Source organism: Oncorhynchus kisutch, unplaced genomic scaffold (genome assembly GCF_002021735.2).
Source record: "Oncorhynchus kisutch isolate 150728-3 unplaced genomic scaffold, Okis_V2 Okis09a-Okis19a_hom, whole genome shotgun sequence".
Lineage (NCBI taxonomy): Eukaryota > Metazoa > Chordata > Actinopteri > Salmoniformes > Salmonidae > Oncorhynchus > Oncorhynchus kisutch.
The window spans coordinates 15,994,947-16,014,661 of record NW_022261985.1 but is presented as its reverse complement, the minus strand read 5'-3'; the positions used below and the strand labels follow the sequence as shown (position 1 = coordinate 16,014,661).

Sequence of the window (19,715 nt, the reverse complement as noted above, 5' to 3'; positions counted from 1 at the left end):
TACTAGGGCCTGGAGTTTTACCTGGTTTATTACTATGTCATATCATACTACTAGGGCCTGGAGTTTTACCTGGTTTATTACTATGTCATATCATACTACTAGGGCCTGGAGTTTTACCTGGTTTATTACTATGTCATATCATACTACTAGGGCCTGGAGTTTTACCTGGTTTATTACTATGTCATATCATACTACTAGGGCCTGGAGTTTTACCTGGTTTATTACTATGTCATATCATACTACTAGGGCCTGGAGTTTTACCTGGTTTATTACCATGTCATATCATACTACTAGGGTCTGGAGTTTTACCTGGTTTATTACTATGTCATATCATACTACTAGGGCCTGGAGTTTTACCTGGTTTATTACTATGTCATATCATACTACTAGGGCCTGGAGTTTTACCTGGTTTATTACTATGTCATATCATACTACTAGGGCCTGGAGTTTTACCTGGTTTATTACTGTCATATCATACTACTAGGGCCTGGAGTTTTACCTGGTTTATTACTATGTCATATCATACTACTAGGGTCTGGAGTTTTACCTGGTTTATTACCATGTCATATCATACTAGGGTCTGGAGTTTTACCAGGTTTATTACTATGTCATATCATACTACTAGGGCCTGGAGTTTTACCTGTTTCTGTATCAGAACAGACAGTAAAATGTGCATGTTAGGACCTAGTCCAACGCTCTAACCACTAGGCTACCCTGCCCTGTGAGGACCATACTTGTCTCACTTCTCGTCTGTTTGGACATGTTCCTGTACTGATGAATGCAGAGAATACCAGGGGAGTCTTTTCTTCACCTCAGGCCCATTTATAGTCATCAATCACCACAGGCAACACCGTGTTCATATTCCGGACAAATGGCACCCTATTCCCTTCCTAGTGCACTACTTCAGACCAGGTCAGACCCTTCTTCTAAGTATGACGTGTTTAAATCGAGTCTGGTACAGATTTCAGTGTTCGACCGACCACCAGGCGGTCCCGGCCGACCGACCACCAGGCGGTCCCGGCCGACCGACCACCAGTGACAAGAAAAACAAGTGCTACCCGTTGAATTGTTGATGAATTTATTCCCCATTTTAAATCAACGACTACAAAATGTTTCAGACAGGCGATGGCTGCATTGCCTCACCTCAGCGACAGACAAAAAGGACACTTGGAAACAACCAAACCTAGAGATGAAGGAAAGAGCATCCTTTCACACCAACTGATGATGCCTTGTGGAAAACAGACTGTGTGACCTTACAGGCCCTCTCCCTGCATCCAAAATGGTGTGCTTCTTTTGAGCAGCTCTAGAAATATATATCTATAATGCCTCTGAGAGGCTGTGAAGGGAGACATATTCTCAAAGAAAGACAATTACTGAAGCAGACATTCCCTTTCGAGACAGTTGTGGGTGAACCGGCGGCCATTTTGAGTGAGTGTAATTCCACGAGGGAGAGAAGGGAGATGGAGTCCTTTTACTCAGACAGGTACAGTTATGGGTGAACCGGCGGCCTTTTTGAGTGAGTGTAATTCCACGAGGGGGAGAAGGGAGATGGAGTCCTTTTACTCAGACAGGTACACAGTTATGGGTGAACCGGCGGCCATTTTGAGTGAGTGTAATTCCACGAGGGGGAGAAGGGAGATGGAGTCCTTTTACTCAGACAGGTACACAGTTATGGGTGAACCGGCGGCCATTTTGAGTGAGTGTAATTCCACGAGGGGGAGAAGGGAGATGGAGTCCTTTTACTCAGACAGGTACACAGTTATGGGTGAACCGGCGGCCATTTTGAGTGAGTGTAATTCCACGAGGGAGAGAAGGGAGTTGGAGTCCATTTACTCAGACAGGTACACAGTTATGGGTGAACCGGCGGCCATTTTGAGTGAGTGTAATTCCACGAGGGGGAGAAGGGAGATGGAGTCCTTTTACTCAGACAGGTAAAATAATGAATCTCACTTCAGCACAACATATTTCCATTTATCTTTTACAATAAATAAAGTCTTACAAAGAAAAAGATGTGAACAAACATTCAGTAGAAACCCACAGACAGACAACACTAGGTTTACGCAGTGAAAGGTGAGAACTAACTAGATGCTGTTGGGGAGGGTTTATCTAGTTCTCAGATTATCTGATAAAACGGACCCAGTCTTGCATTAACATAAAGGGCCTGCAGGTAAAATGGCTCCCTATTCCCTACATAGTGCACTCCTTTTGACCAGGGCCCTATGGGGGTGGAACCCTATTCCCTACATAGTGCACTACTTTTGACCAGGGCCCTATGGGGGTGGAACCCTATTCCCTACATAGTGCACTACTTTTGACCAGGGCCCTATGGGGGGGAACCCTATTCCCTACATAGGGAATAGGGAGTCATTTGAACCCTCATCAACACATCAATATCCTCGAGGGAGCTGGACAGAGAGCAGGTAGGGAAAAAAACAGTCCCTCGTCATACTAGTCTCCCACACTTTAATTAAAGATCTCCTCTTGTCCCACAACCAGAAGAACCACAGTATCGCCAACCGTTATCCTCGAGGGAGCTGGACAGAGAGCAGGTAGGGAAAAAAACACTCCCTCGTCATACTAGTCTCCCCTACTAATCTTCCCCTGTCGTCTTCCCCCTCTCCTCTTCCCCCTCTCCTCTTCCCCCTCTCCTCTTCCCCCTCTCCTCTTTCCCCTCTCCTCTTTCCCCTCTCCTCTTTCCCCTCTCCTCTTTCCCCTCTCCTCTTTCCCCTCTCCTCTTTCCCCTCTCCTCTTTCCCCTCTCCTCTTTCCCCTCTCCTCTTTCCCCTCTCCTCTTCCCCCTCTCCTCTTCCCCCTCTCCTCTTCCCCCTCTCCTCTTTCAACTCAAAAGCTATAGCAGCAGTATTCAATCTAGACGGAATGTTACTGAACCCCCCAACAACAAGATGAATGAATATGGGTCATTCAACAAGTCTCATGTCTGCTAGGAGCAAGACAGTGGAGCCCATTGGACTTTCACAGTAATAATCACAACCATATTTTACAACTAAAAATGTGTGTTGCTACACCAACGCATGCAAATAAAACAATTCAATGGTCACATGTACGTCTCTGTGTTACAGTGGGTCTAGTCCAGGTGGGTCTAGTCCAGGTGGGTCTAGTCCAGGTGGGTCTAGTCCAGGTGTGTCTCTGTGTTACAGTGTGTCTAGTCCAGGTGTGTCTAGTCCAGGTGTGTCTCTGTGTTACAGTACGTCTAGTCCAGGTGTGTCTCTGTGTTACAGTGTGTCTAGTCCAGGTGGGTCTAGTCCAGGTGTGTCTCTGTGTTACAGTGTGTCTAGTCCAGGTGGGTCTAGTCCAGGTGGGTCTCTGTGTTACAGTGTGTCTAGTCCAGGTGGGTCTCTGTGTTACAGTGTGTCTAGTCCAGGTGGGTCTAGTCCAGGTGGGTCTCTGTGTTACAGTGTGTCTAGTCCAGGTGTGTCTAGTCCAGGTGTGTCTCTGTGTTACAGTGTGTCTAGTCCAGGTGTGTCTCTGTGTTACAGTGGGTCTAGTCCAGGTGGGTCTCTGTGTTACAGTGTGTCTAGTCCAGGTGGGTCTCTGTGTTACAGTGGGTCTAGTCCAGGTGGGTCTCTGTGTTACAGTGTGTCTAGTCCAGGTGGGTCTCTGTGTTACAGTGTGTCTAGTCCAGGTGGGTCTAGTCCAGGTGGGTCTAGTCCAGGTGTGTCTCTGTGTTACAGTGTGTCTAGTCCAGGTGGGTCTAGTCCAGGTGTGTCTCTGTGTTACAGTGTGTCTAGTCCAGGTGGGTCTAGTCCAGGTGTGTCTCTGTGTTACAGTGTGTCTAGTCCAGGTGGGTCTAGTCCAGGTGTGTCTCTGTGTTACAGTGTGTCTAGTCCAGGTGGGTCTAGTCCAGGTGTGTCTGTGTTAGTGTGTCTAGTCCAGGTGTGTCTCTGTGTTACAGTGTGTCTAGTCCAGGTGGGTCTAGTCCAGGTGGGTCTAGTCCAGGTGTGTCTCTGTGTTACAGTGTGTCTAGTCCAGGTGTGTCTCTGTGTTACAGTGTGTCTAGTCCAGGTGGGTCTAGTCCAGGTGTGTCTCTGTGTTACAGTGTGTCTAGTCCAGGTGGGTCTAGTCCAGGTGGGTCTAGTCCAGGTGGGTCTAGTCCAAGTGTGTCTCTGTGTTACAGTGTGTCTAGTCCAGGTGTGTCTCTGTGTTACAGTGTGTCTAGTCCAGGTGTGTCTCTGTGTTACAGTGTGTCTAGTCCAGGTGGGTCTAGTCCAGGTGTGTCTCTGTGTTACAGTGTGTCTAGTCCAGGTGGGTCTAGTCCAGGTGTGTCTCTGTGTTACAGTGTGTCTAGTCCAGGTGGGTCTAGTCCAGGTGTGTCTCTGTGTTACAGTGTGTCTAGTCCAGGTGTGTCTAGTCCAGGTGGGTCTAGTCCAGGTGTGTCTCTGTGTTACAGTGTGTCTAGTCCAGGTGGGTCTAGTCCAGGTGTGTCTGTGTTAGTGTGTCTAGTCCAGGTGGGTCTAGTCCAGGTGTGTCTGTGTTAGTGTGTCTAGTCCAGGTGTGTCTCTGTGTTACAGTGTGTCTAGTCCAGGTGTGTCTAGTCCAAGTGTGTCTCTGTGTTACAGTGTGTCTAGTCCAGGTGGGTCTAGTCCAGGTGTGTCTAGTCCAGGTGTGTCTCTGTGTTACAGTGTGTCTAGTCCAGGTGTGTCTCTGTGTTACAGTGTGTCTAGTCCAGGTGGGTCTAGTCCAGGTGTGTCTCTGTGTTACAGTGTGTCTAGTCCAGGTGGGTCTAGTCCAGGTGTGTCTCTGTGTTACAGTGTGTCTAGTCCAGGTGGGTCTAGTCCAGGTGTGTCTGTGTTAGTGTGTCTAGTCCAGGTGTGTCTCTGTGTTACAGTGTATCTAGTCCAGGTGGGTCTAGTCCAGGTGTGTCTCTGTGTTACAGTGTGTCTAGTCCAGGTGTGTCTAGTCCAGGTGTGTCTAGTCCAGGGGTGTCTCTGTGTTACAGTGTGTCTAGTCCAGGTGTATATAGTCCAGGTGTGTCTAGTCCAGGTGTATATAGTCCAGGTGTGTCTAGTCCAGGTGTGTGTAGTCCAGGTGTGTGTAGCCCAGGTGTGTCTCTGTGTTACAGTGTGTCTAGTCCAGGTGTGTCTCTGTGTTACAGTGTGTCTAGTCCAGGTGTGTGTAGTCCAGGTGTGTCTCTGTGTTACAGTGTGTCTGGTCCAGGTGTGTCTAGTCCAGCTGTGTCTAGTCCAGGTGTGTCTAGTCCAGGTGTGTGTCTAGTCCAGGTGTGTGAAGATAAAACTTGTTGTAGACGACCCCTCTGGCATCACATGACAAAATGGCCTCCTATCCCCTTTCTAGTTCACTAGTTCCAGATGACATAGTTGGTCTAGTAGTGCACTAGATAGGGAATAGGGGCCATTCCAGATTGGAGAGTTGTCAGTGAGACAGGCAAGGATAAAGAGGGTTAAAATAAACATGACCTGGGGTAGAGGGGTACAGGACTGGCCCTGGGGTGGAGGGGTACAGGACTGGCCCTGGGGTAGAGGGGTACAGGACTGGCCCTGGGGTAGAGGGGTACAGGACTGGCCCTGGGGTAGAGGGGTACAGGACTGGCCCTGGGGTAGAGGGGTACAGGACTGGCCCTGGGGTAGAGGGGTACAGGACTGGCCCTGGGGTAGAGGGTACAGGACTGGCCCTGGGGTAGAGGGGTACAGGACTGGCCCTGGGGTAGAGGGGTACAGGACTGGCCCTGGGTGGAGGGGTACAGGACTGGCCCTGGGGTGGAGGGGTACAGGACTGGCCCTGGGGTGGAGGGGTACAGGACTGGCCCTGGGGTGGAGGGGTACAGGACTGGCCCTGGGGTGGAGGGGTACAGGACTGGCCCTGGGGTGGAGGGGTACAGGACTGGCCCTGGGGTGGAGGGGTACAGGACTGGCCCTGGGGTGGAGGGGTACAGGACTGGCCCTGGGGTGGAGGGGTACAGGACTGGCCCTGGGGTGGAGGGGTACAGGACTGGCCCTGGGGTGGAGGGGTACAGGACTGGCCCTGGGGTGGAGGGGTACAGGACTGGCCCTGGGGTGGAGGGGTACAGGACTGGCCCTGGGGTTAGTTGATAGGCAGAAGGGTGGAGTGGGGGCAGCCTGTACCCCCCTCCAGGGGACTCGTCCTCTAAGCTGTCTTCTCCTCCAGTATGTTGTGCAGTTCATCAGCGTCCTCTGCTGTTTTGACCCTGATGAGCATGGCGACAGGGTTGGTAGGGTTGTTGTGGTCCACGACAGGGTTAGGAACACACATCACCATCACGTTGTTCTTTCCCATCCTGGAACAGAGTATGGAGGGCTGGACCATGATGTTCAACAGGATGTTACCTGGAGGAGAGAGAGAGAGAGAGGGGGGTGTTATTGATGAGGGCTGGACCATGATGTTCAACAGGATGTTACCTGGAGGAGAGAGAGAGAGAGGGGGGGGGTGTTATTGATGAGGGCTGGACCATGATGTTCAACAGGATGTTACCTGGAGGAGAGAGAGAGAGAGAGAGGGGGGGGGGGGGGGGTTGTTATTGATGAGGGCTGGACCATGATGTTCAACAGGATGTTACCTGGAGGAGAGAGAGAGAGAGAGGGGGGGTGTTATTGATGAGGGCTGGACCATGATGTTCAACAGGATGTTACCTGGAGGAGAGAGAGAGAGAGGGGGGGGGGGGGGGGGTTGTTATTGATGAGGGCTGGACCATGATGTTCAACAGGATGTTACCTGGAGGAGAGAGAGAGAGAGAGAGGGGGGGGGGGGGGTGTTATTGAAGAGGGCTGGACCATGATGTTCAACAGGATGTTACCTGGAGGAGAGAGAGAGAGAGAGGGGGGGGTGTTATTGATGAGGGCTGGACCATGATGTTCAACAGGATGTTACCTGGAGGAGAGAGAGAGAGAGAGGGGGGGGGGGGGGGGGTTGTTATTGATGAGGGCTGGACCATGATGTTCAACAGGATGTTACCTGGAGGAGAGAGAGAGAGAGAGAGAGGGGGGGGGGGGTTGTTATTGATGAGGGCTGGACCATGATGTTCCACAGGATGTTACCTGGAGGAGAGAGAGAGAGAGAGGGGGGGGTGTTATTGAAGAGGGCTGGACCATGATGTTCAACAGGATGTTACCTGGAGGAGAGAGAGAGAGGGGGGGGGTGTTATTGATGAGGGCTGGACCAGGATGTTCAACAGGATGTTACCTGGAGGAGAGAGAGAGAGGGGGGGGGGTTATTGATGAGGGCTGGACCATGATGTTCAACAGGATGTTACCTGGAGGAGAGAGAGAGAGAGGGGGGGGGGGGGGGGGGGGGGTGTTATTGATGAGGGCTGGACCATGATGTTCAACAGGATGTTACCTGGAGGAGAGAGAGAGAGAGAGAGAGGGGGGGGGGGGGGTGTTATTGATGAGGGCTGGACCATGATGTTCAACAGGATGTTACCTGGAGGAGAGAGAGAGAGAGGGGGGGGGGGGGGTTGTTATTGATGAGGGCTGGACCATGATGTTCAACAGGATGTTACCTGGAGGAGAGAGAGAGAGAGAGAGAGGGGGGGGGTGTTATTGAAGAGGGCTGGACCATGATGTTCAACAGGATGTTACCTGGAGGAGAGAGAGAGAGAGAGGGGGGGGGGGGGTGTTATTGATGAGGGCTGGACCATGATGTTCAACAGGATGTTACCTGGAGGAGAGAGAGAGAGAGAGAGAGGGGGGGGTGTTATTGAAGAGGGCTGGACCATGATGTTCAACAGGATGTTACCTGGAGGAGAGAGAGAGAGAGAGAGGGGGGGGGGGTTGTTATTGATGAGGGCTGGACCATGATGTTCAACAGGATGTTACCTGGAGGAGAGAGAGAGAGGGGGGGGGGTGTTATTGAAGAGGGCTGGACCATGATGTTCAACAGGATGTTACCTGGAGGAGAGAGAGAGAGAGAGAGGGGGGGGGGTGTTATTGATGAGGGCTGGACCATGATGTTCAACAGGATGTTACCTGGAGGAGAGAGAGAGAGAGAGAGAGGGGGGGGTGTTATTGATGAGGGCTGGACCAGGATGTTCAACAGGATGTTACCTGGAGGAGAGAGAGAGAGAGAGAGGGGGGGGGGGGTGTTATTGATGAGGGCTGGACCATGATGTTCAACAGGATGTTACCTGGAGGAGAGAGAGAGAGAGAGGGGGGGGGGGGTTGTTATTGATGAGGGCTGGACCATGATGTTCAACAGGATGTTACCTGGAGGAGAGAGAGAGAGAGGGGGGGGGTTGTTATTGAAGAGGGCTGGACCAGGATGTTCAACAGGATGTTACCTGGAGGAGAGAGAGAGAGGGGGGGGGGGGGGGGGGGGGGGGGGCTTATTAAATTAAAGTTCTATATTAACATACCCAGGTTGGTGTCAGCGGTCTCTAGATAAGGTTTAATAAGGTTTAATAACATACTCAGGTTGGTGTCTTTCACACCACTGAGTACAGTCTAGGTCTCTGGATAAGGTTTAATAACATACCCAGGTTGGTGTCAGCAGTCTCTAGATAAGGTTTAATAAGGTTGAATAACATACCCAGGTTGGAGTCAGTAGTCTCTAGATAAGGTTTAATAACATACCCAGGTTGGTGTCAGCAGTCTCTAGATAAGGTTTAATAAGGTTGAATAACATACCCAGGTTGGAGTCAGTAGTCTCTAGATAAGGTTCAATAAGGTTGAATAACATACCCAGGTTGGTGTCAGTGGTCTCTAAATAAGATTTAATAACATACCCAGGTTGGTGTCAGCAGTCTCTAGATAAGGTTTAATAACATGCCCAGGTTGGTGTCAGCGGTCTCTAGATAAGGTTGAATAACATACCCAGGTTGGTGTCAGCAGTCTCTAGATAAGGTTTAATCAGGTTGAGTAACATACCCAGGTTGGTGTCAGCAGTCTCTAGATAAGGTTTAATCAGGTTTAATAACATACCCAGGTTGGTGTCAGTGGTCTCTAGATAAGGTTTAATAACATACCCAGGTTGGTGTAGCAGTCTCTAGATAAGGTTGAATAACATACCCAGGTTGGTGTCAGCAGTCTCTAGATAAGGTTTAATAAGGTTGAATAACATACCTAGGTTGGAGTCAGTAGTCTCTAGATAAGGTTTAATAACATACCCAGGTTGGTGTCAGCAGTCTCTAGATAAGGTTGAATAACATACCCAGGTTGGTGTCAGCAGTCTCTAGATAAGGTTTAATAAGGTTGAATAACATACCCAGGTTGGAGTCAGTAGTCTCTAGATAAGGTTCAATAAGGTTGAATAACATACCCAGGTTGGTGTCAGTGGTCTCTAAATAAGATTTAATAACATACCCAGGTTGGTGTCAGCAGTCTCTAGATAAGGTTTAATAACATACCCAGGTTGGTGTCAGCGGTCTCTAGATAAGGTTGAATAACATACCCAGGTTGGTGTCAGCAGTCTCTAGATAAGGTTTAATCAGGTTGAGTAACATACCCAGGTTGGTGTCAGCAGTCTCTAGATAAGGTTTAATCAGGTTTAATAACATACCCAGGTTGGTGTCAGTGGTCTCTAGATAAGGTTTAATAACATACCCAGGTTGGTGTCAGCAGTCTCTAGATAAGGTTTAATAAGGTTGAATAACATACCCAGGTTGGTGTCAACAGTCTCTAGATAAGGTTGAATAACATACCCAGGTTGGTGTCAGTGGTCTCTAGATAAGGTTTAATAAGGTTGAATAACATACCCAGGTTGGAGTCAGTAGTCTCTAGATAAGGTTTAATAACATACCCAGGTTGGTGTCAGCAGTCTCTAGATAAGGTTTAATAACATACCCAGGTTGGAGTCAGTAGTCTCTAGATAAGGTTTAATAACATACCCAGGTTGGTGTCAGTGGTCTCTAGATAAGGTTTAATAAGGTTGAATAACATACCCAGGTTGGAGTCAGTAGTCTCTAGATAAGGTTTAATAACATACCCAGGTTGGTGTCAGCAGTCTCTAGATAAGGTTTAATAAGGTTGAATAACATACCCAGGTTGGAGTCAGTAGTCTCTAGATAAGGTTTAATAACATACCCAGGTTGGTGTCAGCAGTCTCTAGATAAGGTTGAATAACATACCCAGGTTGGTGTCAGCAGTCTCTAGATAAGGTTTAATAACATACCCAGGTTGGAGTCAGTAGTCTCTAGATAAGGTATAATCAGGTTGAATAACATACCCAGGTTGGTGTCAGCGGTCTCTAGATAAGATTTAATAACATACCCAGGTTGGTGTCAGCAGTCTCTAGATAAGGTTGAATAACATACCCAGGTTGGTGTCAGCGGTCTCTAGATAAGGTTTAATAAGGTTTAATAACATACCCAGGTTGGTGTCAGTGGTCTCTAGATAAGGTTTAATAAGGTTGAATAACATACCCAGGTTGGAGTCAGTAGTCTCTAGATAAGGTTTAATAACATACCCAGGTTGGTGTCAGCAGTCTCTAGATAAGGTTTAATAACATACCCAGGTTGGAGTCAGTAGTCTCTAGATAAGGTTGAATAACACACCCAGGTTGGTGTCAGCGGTCTCTAGATAAGGTTTAATAAGATTGAATAACATACCCAGGTTGGAGTCAGTAGTCTCTAGATAAGGTTCAATAAGGTTGAATAACATTCCCAGGTTGGTGTCAGCAGTCTCTAGATAAAGTTTAATAAGGTTTAACAACATACTCAGGTTGGTGTCAGTGGTCTCTAGATACGGTTTAATAAGGTTTAATAACATACCCAGGTTGGTGTCAGCGGTTTCTAGATAAGGTTTAATAACATACCCAGGTTGGTGTCAGCGGTCTCTAGATAAGGTTTAATAACATACCCAGGTTGGTGTCAGCGGTCTCTAGATAAGGTTGAATAACATACCCAGGTTGGTGTCAGCAGTCTCTAGATAAGGTTTAATAAGGTTGAATAACATACCCAGGTTGGTGTCAGCAGTCTCTAGATAAGGTTGAATAACATACCCAGGTGGGTGTCAGCAGTCTCTAGATAAGGTTTAATAAGGTTGAATAACATACCCAGGTTGGAGTCAGTGGTCTCTAGATAAGGTTGAATAACATACCCATGTTGGTGTCAGCAGTCTCTGGATAAGGTTTAATCAGGTTGAATAACATACCCAGGTTGGTGTCAGCGGTCTCTGGATAAGGTTTAATCAGGTTGAATAACATACCCAGGTTGGTGTCAGCGGTCTCTGGATAAGGTTTAATCAGGTTGAATAACATACCCAGGTTGGAGTCAGCGGTCTCTAGATAAGGTTTAATCAGGTTGAATAACATACCCAGGTTGGTGTCAGCGCGGACTAGCAGCTGTGTCTTTCCGTCTGAGGTGGTTTTCAGATGCAGCGTTCCAACTCCCTTTTCCTTGAACTCCGTCTCTTTCTTATAGAACAGTTTACACCTGGAACACACGACTAACGTCAAGTTCCTCGTTTGGAAGATTTCGAAGACAGATCCTACAGATGTATAGAGCTATAATACATCCCATAGACAGATCCTACAGATGTATAGAGCCATAATACATCCCATAATACATCCCATAATGCATCCCATAATACATCCCATAATGCATCCCATAATGCATCCCATAATGCATCCCATAATGCATCCCATAATGCATCCCATAATGCATCCCATAATACATCCCATAATGCTTCCCATAATGCATCCCATAATGCATCCCATAATGCATCCCATAATGCATCCCATAATGCATCCCATAATGCATCCCATAATACATCCCATAATGCATCCCATAATGCATCCCATAATGCATCCCATAATGCATCCCATAATGCATCCCATAATGCATCCCATAATACATCCCATTGGGTAATTCGAAGACAGATCCTACAGATGTATAGAGCTATAATACATCCCATAGACAGATCCTACAGATGTATAGAGCCATAATACATCCCATAATACATCCCATAATACATCCCATAATGCATCCCATAATGCATCCCATAATGCATCCCATAATACATCCCATAATGCATCCCATAATGCATCCCATAATGCATCCCATAATGCATCCCATAATACATCCCATAATGCATCCCATAATGCATCCCATTGGGTAATTCGAAGACAGATCCTACAGATGTATAGAGCCATATTTTAAATGTTTCTGTAAAAGGAGACCTACTTTTTGGAGTAGAACGCGTCAGTCTCCTTAATCTCCTGGACTTCCACTTTGGGAGGTTCATCCGACTCCTCCCCGTTTTCATCTACGGGACGACAAGGAAGAGAAGGACGTTATGAAGAGCAACACTGTTTTAGTCTCTGATAACCAAACGGACAGATGAAACAAAAACATACGGCCTAAATCCACTTTACACTCAGAATATTTACACAATACACTATTTATACAATGACCTTACATGTGAGAGATTTAAATAACTGGGATTAAAAACCTGAATGATTTACATGTGAGCTCAGCCTCTTGAATGTGATAAATTTAAAAAAAGATTTAAATCACTGGGTATGTTGTCTCTCACTATCAGCACCATATCACCAGGTAACATTCTGAGTATGTTGTCTCACTAACAGCACCATATCACCAGGTAACATTCTGAGTATGTTGTCTAGCAGCACCATATCACCAGGTAACATTCTGAGTATGTTGTCTCTCACTAACAGCACCATATCACCAGGTAACATTCTGAGTATGTTGTCTCTCACTAACAGCACCATATCACCAGGTAACATTCTGAGTATGTTGTCTCTCACTATCAGCACCATATCACCAGGTAACATTCTGAGTATGTTGTCTCTCACTATCAGCACCATATCACCAGGTAACATTCTGAGTATGTTGTCTCTCACTATCAGCACCATATCACCAGGTAACATTCTGAGTATGTTGTCTCTCACTATCAGCACCATATCACCAGGTAACATTCTGAGTATGTTGTCTCTCACTATCAGCACCATATCACCAGGTAACATTCTGAGTATGTTGTCTCTCACTATCAGCACCATATCACCAGGTAACATTCTGAGTATGTTGTCTCTCACTATCAGCACCATATCACCAGGTAACATTCTGAGTATGTTGTCTCACTAACAGCACCATATCACCAGGTAACATTCTGAGTATGTTGTCTCACTAACAGCACCATATCACCAGGTAACATTCTGAGTATGTTGTCTAGCAGCACCATATCGCCAGGTAACATTCTGAGTATGTTGTCTCTCACTAACAGCACCATATCACCAGGTAACATTCTGAGTATGTTGTCTCTCACTAACAGCACCATATCACCAGGTAACATTCTGAGTATGTTGTCTAGCAGCACCATATCACCAGGTAACATTCTGAGTATGTTGTCTCTCACTAACAGCACCATATCACCAGGTAACATTCTGAGTATGTTGTCTCTCACTAACAGCACCATATCACCAGGTAACATTCTGAGTATGTTGTCTCTCACTAACAGCACCATATCACCAGGTAACATTCTGAGTATGTTGTCTAGCAGCATCATATCACCAGGTAACATTCTGAGTATGTTGTCTCTCACTAACAGCACCATATCACCAGGTAACATTCTGAGTATGTTGTCTCTCACTAACAGCACCATATCACCAGGTAACATTCTGAGTATGTTGTCTCTCACTATCAGCACCATATCACCAGGTAACATTCTGAGTATGTTGTCTCTCACTAACAGCACCATATCACCAGGTAACAATCTGAGTATGTTGTCTAACAGCACCATATCACCAGGTAACATTCTGAGTATGTTGTCTAGCAGCACCATATCACCAGGTAACATTCTGAGTAGGTTGTCTAGCAGCACCATATCACCAGGTAACATTCTCAGTATGTTGTCTATCACTAACAGCACCATATCACCAGGTAACAATCTGAGTATGTTGTCTATCACTAGCAGCACCATGTCACCAGGTAACATTCTGAGTATGTTGTCTAACAGCACCATATCACCAGTTAACATTCTGAGTATGTTGTCTATCACTAACAGCACCATATCACCAGGTAACATTCTGAGTATGTTGTCTAGCAGCACCATATCACCAGGTAACAATCTGAGTATGTTGTCTATCACTAGCAGCACCATGTCACCAGGTAACATTCTGAGTATGTTGTCTAACAGCACCATATCACCAGTTAACATTCTGAGTATGTTGTCTCTCACTAACAGCACCATATCACCAGGTAACATTCTGAGTATGTTGTCTCTCACTAACAGCACCATATCACCAGGTAACATTCTGAGTATGTTGTCTCTCACTAACAGCACCATATCACCAGGTAACATTCTGAGTATGTTGTCTCTCACTAACAGCACCATATCACCAGGTAACATTCTGAGTATGTTGTCTCTCACTAACAGCACCATATCACCAGGTAACATTCTGAGTATGTTGTCTATCACTAACAGCACCATATCACCAGGTAACATCGAGTATGTTGTCTAGCAGCACCATATCACCAGGTAACATTCTGAGTATGTTGTCTCTCACTAACAGCACCATATCACCAGGTAACATTCTGAGTATGTTGTCTCTCACTAACAGCACCATATCACCAGGTAACATTCTGAGTATGTTGTCTCTCACTAACAGCACCATATCACCAGGTAACATTCTGAGTATGTTGTCTCTCACTAACAGCACCATATCACCAGGTAACATTCTGAGTATGTTGTCTCTCACTAACAGCACCATATCACCAGGTAACATTCTGAGTATGTTGTCTATCACTAACAGCACCATATCACCAGGTAACATCGAGTATGTTGTCTAGCAGCACCATATCACCAGGTAACATTCTGAGTATGTTGTCTAGCAGCACCATATCACCAGGTAACATTCTGAGTATGTTGTCTATCACTAACAGCACCATATCACCAGGTAACATTCTGAGTATGTTGTCTATCAGCACCATATCACCAGGTAACATTCTGAGTATGTTGTCTATCAGCACCATATCACCAGGTAACATTCTGAGTATGTTGTCTATCAGCACCATATCACCAGGTAACATTCTGAGTATGTTGTCTATCACTAACAGCACCATATCACCAGGAAACATTCTGAGTATGTTGTCTAGCAGCACCATATCACCAGGTAACATTCTGAGTATGTTGTCTAGCAGCACCATATCACCAGGTAACATTCTGAGTATGTTGTCTATTACTAGCAGCCCCATATTACCAGGTAACATTCTGAGTATGTTGTCTAGCAGCACCACATATAATATCTAGTCACATGATATCACAGCTGTCGGGACAGTATAATATTTACATTACCCTACATAACACCTTCCATATCGTACCTGTTGTCTAACAGCACCATATCACCAGGTACCCTACATACATAACACCTTCCATATCGTACCTGTTGTCTAACAGCACCATATCACCAGGTACCCTACATACATAACACCTTCCATATCGTACCTGTTGTCTAACAGCACCATATCACCAGGTACCCTACATAACACCTTCCATATCGTACCTGTTGTCTGGGTGGGGGCAGCCTCCGCTTTGGCCCCACTGAAGGAGAAGGCAGGAGGAGCAGCGCCTCCAAACAGGGAGGAGGAGGAGACACTAGGAGCTCCTCCGGTGCTCAGAGACCCCAACACTGAGCTGTTCCCCTTCTGGCCCAAGCTAAAGCTGATGCCAGCGGGGATCGGAGCGGCTGAGCTGTCCCCCTTCTGGCCCAAGCTAAAGCTGATGCCAGCGGGGATCGGAGCGGCTGAGCTGTCCCCCGGGGCCGTAGCGCTGCCGTCCTTGTCCTTACTGAAGGAGAACACCGGCACCGTGGCGGTCGGGGCGGCGGCGCTAGAGGAGGGTGGTGGTGGTGTACTGGCTGCCCGCTTCTCCACTGGTTCCTCTGCTCTGCTCCTGCTCTCTGAGCCTCCGTCCGCCACCACAGCAGCTCCAGCCACAGCTCCAGTCCCTCCACTCCCTCCGTACTTCTTATCGATGCTGGCCAGGTGCTTTTCATAGTCCCTGAAGATGGGGTTTAGGTCACAGAGGGGGTTTCCGTTGACGTGCTTGGTGATCCAGTCCCTGACAGAGCAGTTGAGAGCTGTGAGCTGCCTACTGTATTCCTGGTTGTTACCGCTGTTAGAGAAGAGAGAGGAGCTGAGAGACCGACTGGAAACCGCGGGGGAGGAACCATTAGACTGCTGCCCTGTGATGACAGCACTGGAGGGGCCGCTGAATGTTAATGAACCTAGGAGAGGAGGAGGAGGGGGGAGGAAGAGAGGGGATGGAGGGGAGGAGGAGAGGGGATAGAGGAGAGGAGGAGAGGGGAGGAGGAGAGGGGATAGAGGAGAGGAGGAGGGGGGATAGAGGAGAGGAGGAGAGGGGATAGAGGAGAGGAGGAGGGGGATAGAGGAGAGGAGGGGGGGGGGTAGAGGGGAGGAGGGGAGGGGATAGAGGGGAGGAGGAGGGGGGATAGAGGAGAGGAGGAGGGGGGATAGAGGAGAGGAGGAGGGGGGATAGAGGAGAGGAGGAGGGGGATAGAGGGGTGGAGGAGAGGGGATAGAGGGGAGGAGGAGAGGGGAGGAGGAGAGGGGATAGAGGGGAGGAGGAAGGGGGATAGAGGTGAGGAGGAGAAGGGAAAGAGGGGAGGAGGAGAGGGGATAGAGGAGAGGGGATAGAGGGGAGGAGGAGGGGGGATAGAGGAGGGGGGATAGAGGGGAGGAGGAGGGGGGATAGAGGAGGGGGGATAGAGGGGAGGAGGAGGGGGGATAGAGGTGAGGAGGAGAGGGGATAGAGGAGGAGAGGAGAGGGGATAGAGGAGGAGAGGGGATAGAGGAGGAGAGGGGATAGAGGAGAGGAGGAGAGGGGATAGAGGTGAGGAGGAGAGGGGATAGAGGAGGAGAGGAGAGGGGATAGAGGAGGAGAGGGGATAGAGGAGAGGAGGAGAGGGGATAGAGGAGAGGAGGAGGGGGGATAGAGGGGAGGAGGAGGGGGGATAGAGGTGAGGAGGAGAGGGGATAGAGGAGGAGAGGAGAGGGGATAGAGGAGGAGAGGGGATAGAGGAGAGGAGGAGAGGGGATAGAGGAGAGGAGGAGAGGGATAGAGGAGAGGAGGAAGGGGGATAGAGGTGAGGAGGAGAGGGGATAGAGGAGAGGAGGAGAGGGGATAGAGGAGGGGAGGAGAGGGGATAGAGGAGGAGAGGGGATAGAGGAGAGGAGGAGAGGGATAGAGGAGAGGAGGAAGGGGGATAGAGGTGAGGAGGAAGGGGGATAGAGGTGAGGAGGAGAGGGGATAGAGGTGAGGAGGAGAGGGGATAGAGGAGGAGAGGGGATAGAGGAGAGGAGGAGAGGGGATAGAGGAGAGGAGAGGAGGAGAGGGGATAGAGGAGAGGAGGAGAGGGGATAGAGGAGAGGAGGAGAGGGGATAGAGGAGAGGAGGAGGGGGATAGAGGGGAGGAGGGGGATAGAGGAGAGGAGGAGAGGGGATAGAGGAGAGGAGGAGGGGGGATAGAGGAGAGGAGGAGAGGGGATAGAGGAGAGGAGGAGAGGGGATAGAGGAGAGGAGGAGAGGGGATAGAGGAGAGGAGGAGAGGGGATAGAGGAGAGGAGGAGAGGGGATAGAGGAGAGGAGGAGGGGGATAGAGGAGAGGAGGAGGGGGATAGAGGAGAGGAGGAGAGGGGGATAGAGGGGAGGAGGAGAGGGGGATAGAGGGGAGGAGGAGGGGGATAGAGGGAGGAGGAGGGGGGATAGAGGAGAGGAGGAGAGGGGATAGAGGAGAGGAGGAGAGGGATAGAGGAGAGGAGGAAGGGGGATAGAGGTGAGGAGGAGAGGGGATAGAGGAGGAGAGGGGATAGAGGAGAGGAGGAGAGGGGATAGAGGAGAGGAGGAGAGGGGATAGAGGAGAGGAGGAGAGGGGATAGAGGAGAGGAGGAGGGGGATAGAGGGGAGGAGGGGGGATAGAGGAGAGGAGGAGAGGGGATAGAGGAGAGGAGGAGGGGGATAGAGGGGAGGAGGAGGGGGGATAGAGGAGAGGAGGAGAGGGGATAGAGGAGAGGAGGAGAGGGGATAGAGGAGAGGAGGAGAGGGGATAGAGGAGAGGAGGAGGGGGATAGAGGAGAGGAGGAGGGGGATAGAGGAGAGGAGGAGAGGGGGATAGAGGGGAGGAGGAGGGGGATAGAGGAGAGGAGGAGAGGGGATAGAGAAGAGGAAGAGGGGGATAGAGTGAGAGGAGGAGGGGGGATAGAGGAGAGGAGGAGAGGGGATAGAGGAGAGGAAGAGGGGGATAGAGTGAGAGGAGGAGGGGAGATAGAGGAGAGGAGAGGAGGAGAGGGGATAGAGGAGAGGAGGAGAGGGGATAGAGGAGAGGAGGAGGGGGGATAGAGGGGAGGAGGGGGGATAGAGGGGAGGAGGAGGTGAAGAGAGAACGAGAATGTAAACGTTCCAGCAGAGAGAAGCCGTGACACCTCACAGTAGCCTTAAGGCTTCAGCGTGAGTCACCTGGCGCCTAGCAACACAACGACTGTGTTGCCATACCTTCCTCCTTCGCTTGAATAACAAGAAGGGGGAAAAGGCAATAGTACCATTTGTCCATCTTGAGATGCCGTAGTCGGTAAACACTTCCTCAAAATAACTCAAGAAATATATATTTCTCCATCTGACTAGGATGTTTGGTGCAAGTATTTCTCAAGTGAAAAGATTTGCATGAAAAGTAGCCTATCATTGAATGACAAAACAGAATGAAGAATCATGCCCAAGACCAAAACATCACAAAATGGCGTCTTCATAAATGGACAAACTGTTTCAGATGGGAAGTCTGCGGACGCCCGCAGTATGCCCTGTGTTTCAGATGGGAAGCCTGCGGATGCCCGCAGTATGCCCTGTGTTTCAGATGGGAAGCCTACGGATGCCCGCAGTATGCCCTGTGTTTCAGATGGGAAGCCTGCGGACGCCCGCAGTATGCCCTGTGTTTCAGATGGGAAGCCTGCGGACGCCCGCAGTATGCCCTGTGTTTCAGATGGGAAGCCTGCGGACGCCCGCAGTATGCCCTGTGTTTCAGATGGGAAGCCTGCGGACGCCCGCAGTATGCCCTGTGTTTCAGATGGGAAGCACGCGGACGCCCGCAGTATGCCCTGTGTTTCCGATGGGAAGCCTGCGGACGCCCGCAGTATGCCCTGTGTTTCAGATGGGAAGTCTGTGGACGCCCGCAGTATGCCCTGTGTTTCGGATGGGAAGTCTGCGGACGCCCGCAGTATGCCCTGTGTTTCAGATGGGAAGTCTGAGGACGCCCGCAGTATGCCCTGTGTTTCAGATGGGAAGTCTGCGGACGCCCGCAGTATGCCCTGTGTTTCAGATGGGAAGTCTGCGTACGCCCGCAGTATGCCCTGTGTTTCAGATGGGAAGCCTGCGGATGCCCGCAGTATGCCCTGTGTTTGACGGTAGAGAAGAAGAGCTGTGTGGCTGTGACAGCACCACACAGAGCGAGAGACGGAGAACGAGCACGTCCTAGACTGACTGACTACTGGAGCATTTCTGTTCTGTCATTCTGCCCTCAGGCACCACACTGGGAGAGGAGCTGACACACACAGCGAACCCCACTGACTCAGCTCCATTATCCTCATACCAGATCCACAGAGGAAACCCCACTGATTCAGCTCCATTATCCTGTAATACCAGATCCACACAACGAACCCCACTGATTCAGCTCCATTATCCTGTAATACCAGATCCACAGAAGGAACCCCACAGATTCAGCTCCATTATCCTGTAGTACCAGATCCACAGAGGGAACCCC

General features: G+C 49.1%; 2 protein-coding genes across 3 annotated transcripts in view; one reads left to right on the top strand and one right to left on the bottom strand.

Annotated features, from left to right (window-relative positions):
* The first annotated feature begins 2,756 nt into the window (after positions 1 to 2,756).
* Positions 2,757 to 5,231, top strand: LOC116360534 (loricrin-like). Its single transcript, XM_031815240.1, has 8 exons — positions 2,757 to 3,186; positions 3,253 to 3,705; positions 3,769 to 3,801; positions 3,942 to 3,989; positions 4,023 to 4,148; positions 4,359 to 4,373; positions 4,860 to 5,045; positions 5,161 to 5,231. The coding sequence occupies exons 1-8, from the start codon at positions 3,051 to 3,053 to the stop codon at positions 5,229 to 5,231; spliced, it is 1,068 nt and encodes a 355-aa protein (XP_031671100.1). The 5' UTR covers positions 2,757 to 3,050.
* An 825-nt stretch (positions 5,232 to 6,056) lies between these two features.
* Positions 6,057 to 19,715, bottom strand: part of LOC116360606 (nuclear pore complex protein Nup50-like) — a 31,228-nt gene continuing 17,569 nt past the window's right edge. For both annotated transcript variants that reach the window (XM_031815538.1, XM_031815539.1), the window contains exons 5-8: positions 15,450 to 16,172; positions 12,112 to 12,193; positions 11,243 to 11,361; positions 6,057 to 6,322 (exon numbers count right to left, since the gene is read on the bottom strand). In XM_031815538.1, coding sequence (XP_031671398.1) covers positions 6,123 to 6,322; positions 11,243 to 11,361; positions 12,112 to 12,193; positions 15,450 to 16,172 — 1,124 coding nt within the window. In that variant the 3' untranslated portion in view covers positions 6,057 to 6,122. The remainder of the gene's footprint in view (positions 6,323 to 11,242; positions 11,362 to 12,111; positions 12,194 to 15,449; positions 16,173 to 19,715) is intronic.

Coding starts and splice junctions, on each gene's coding strand:
- LOC116360534 (XM_031815240.1), top strand. CDS start 3,051: ATGGTCACATGTACGTCTCTGTGTTACAGTGGGTCTAGTCCAGGTGGG. Junction 3,187..3,252: donor TCCAGGTGTGTCTAGTCCAG/GTGTGTCTCTGT, acceptor TGTCTAGTCCAG/GTGGGTCTAGTCCAGGTGTG. Junction 5,046..5,160: donor TCCAGGTGTGTGTAGTCCAG/GTGTGTGTAGCC, acceptor TCTGTGTTACAG/TGTGTCTGGTCCAGGTGTGT.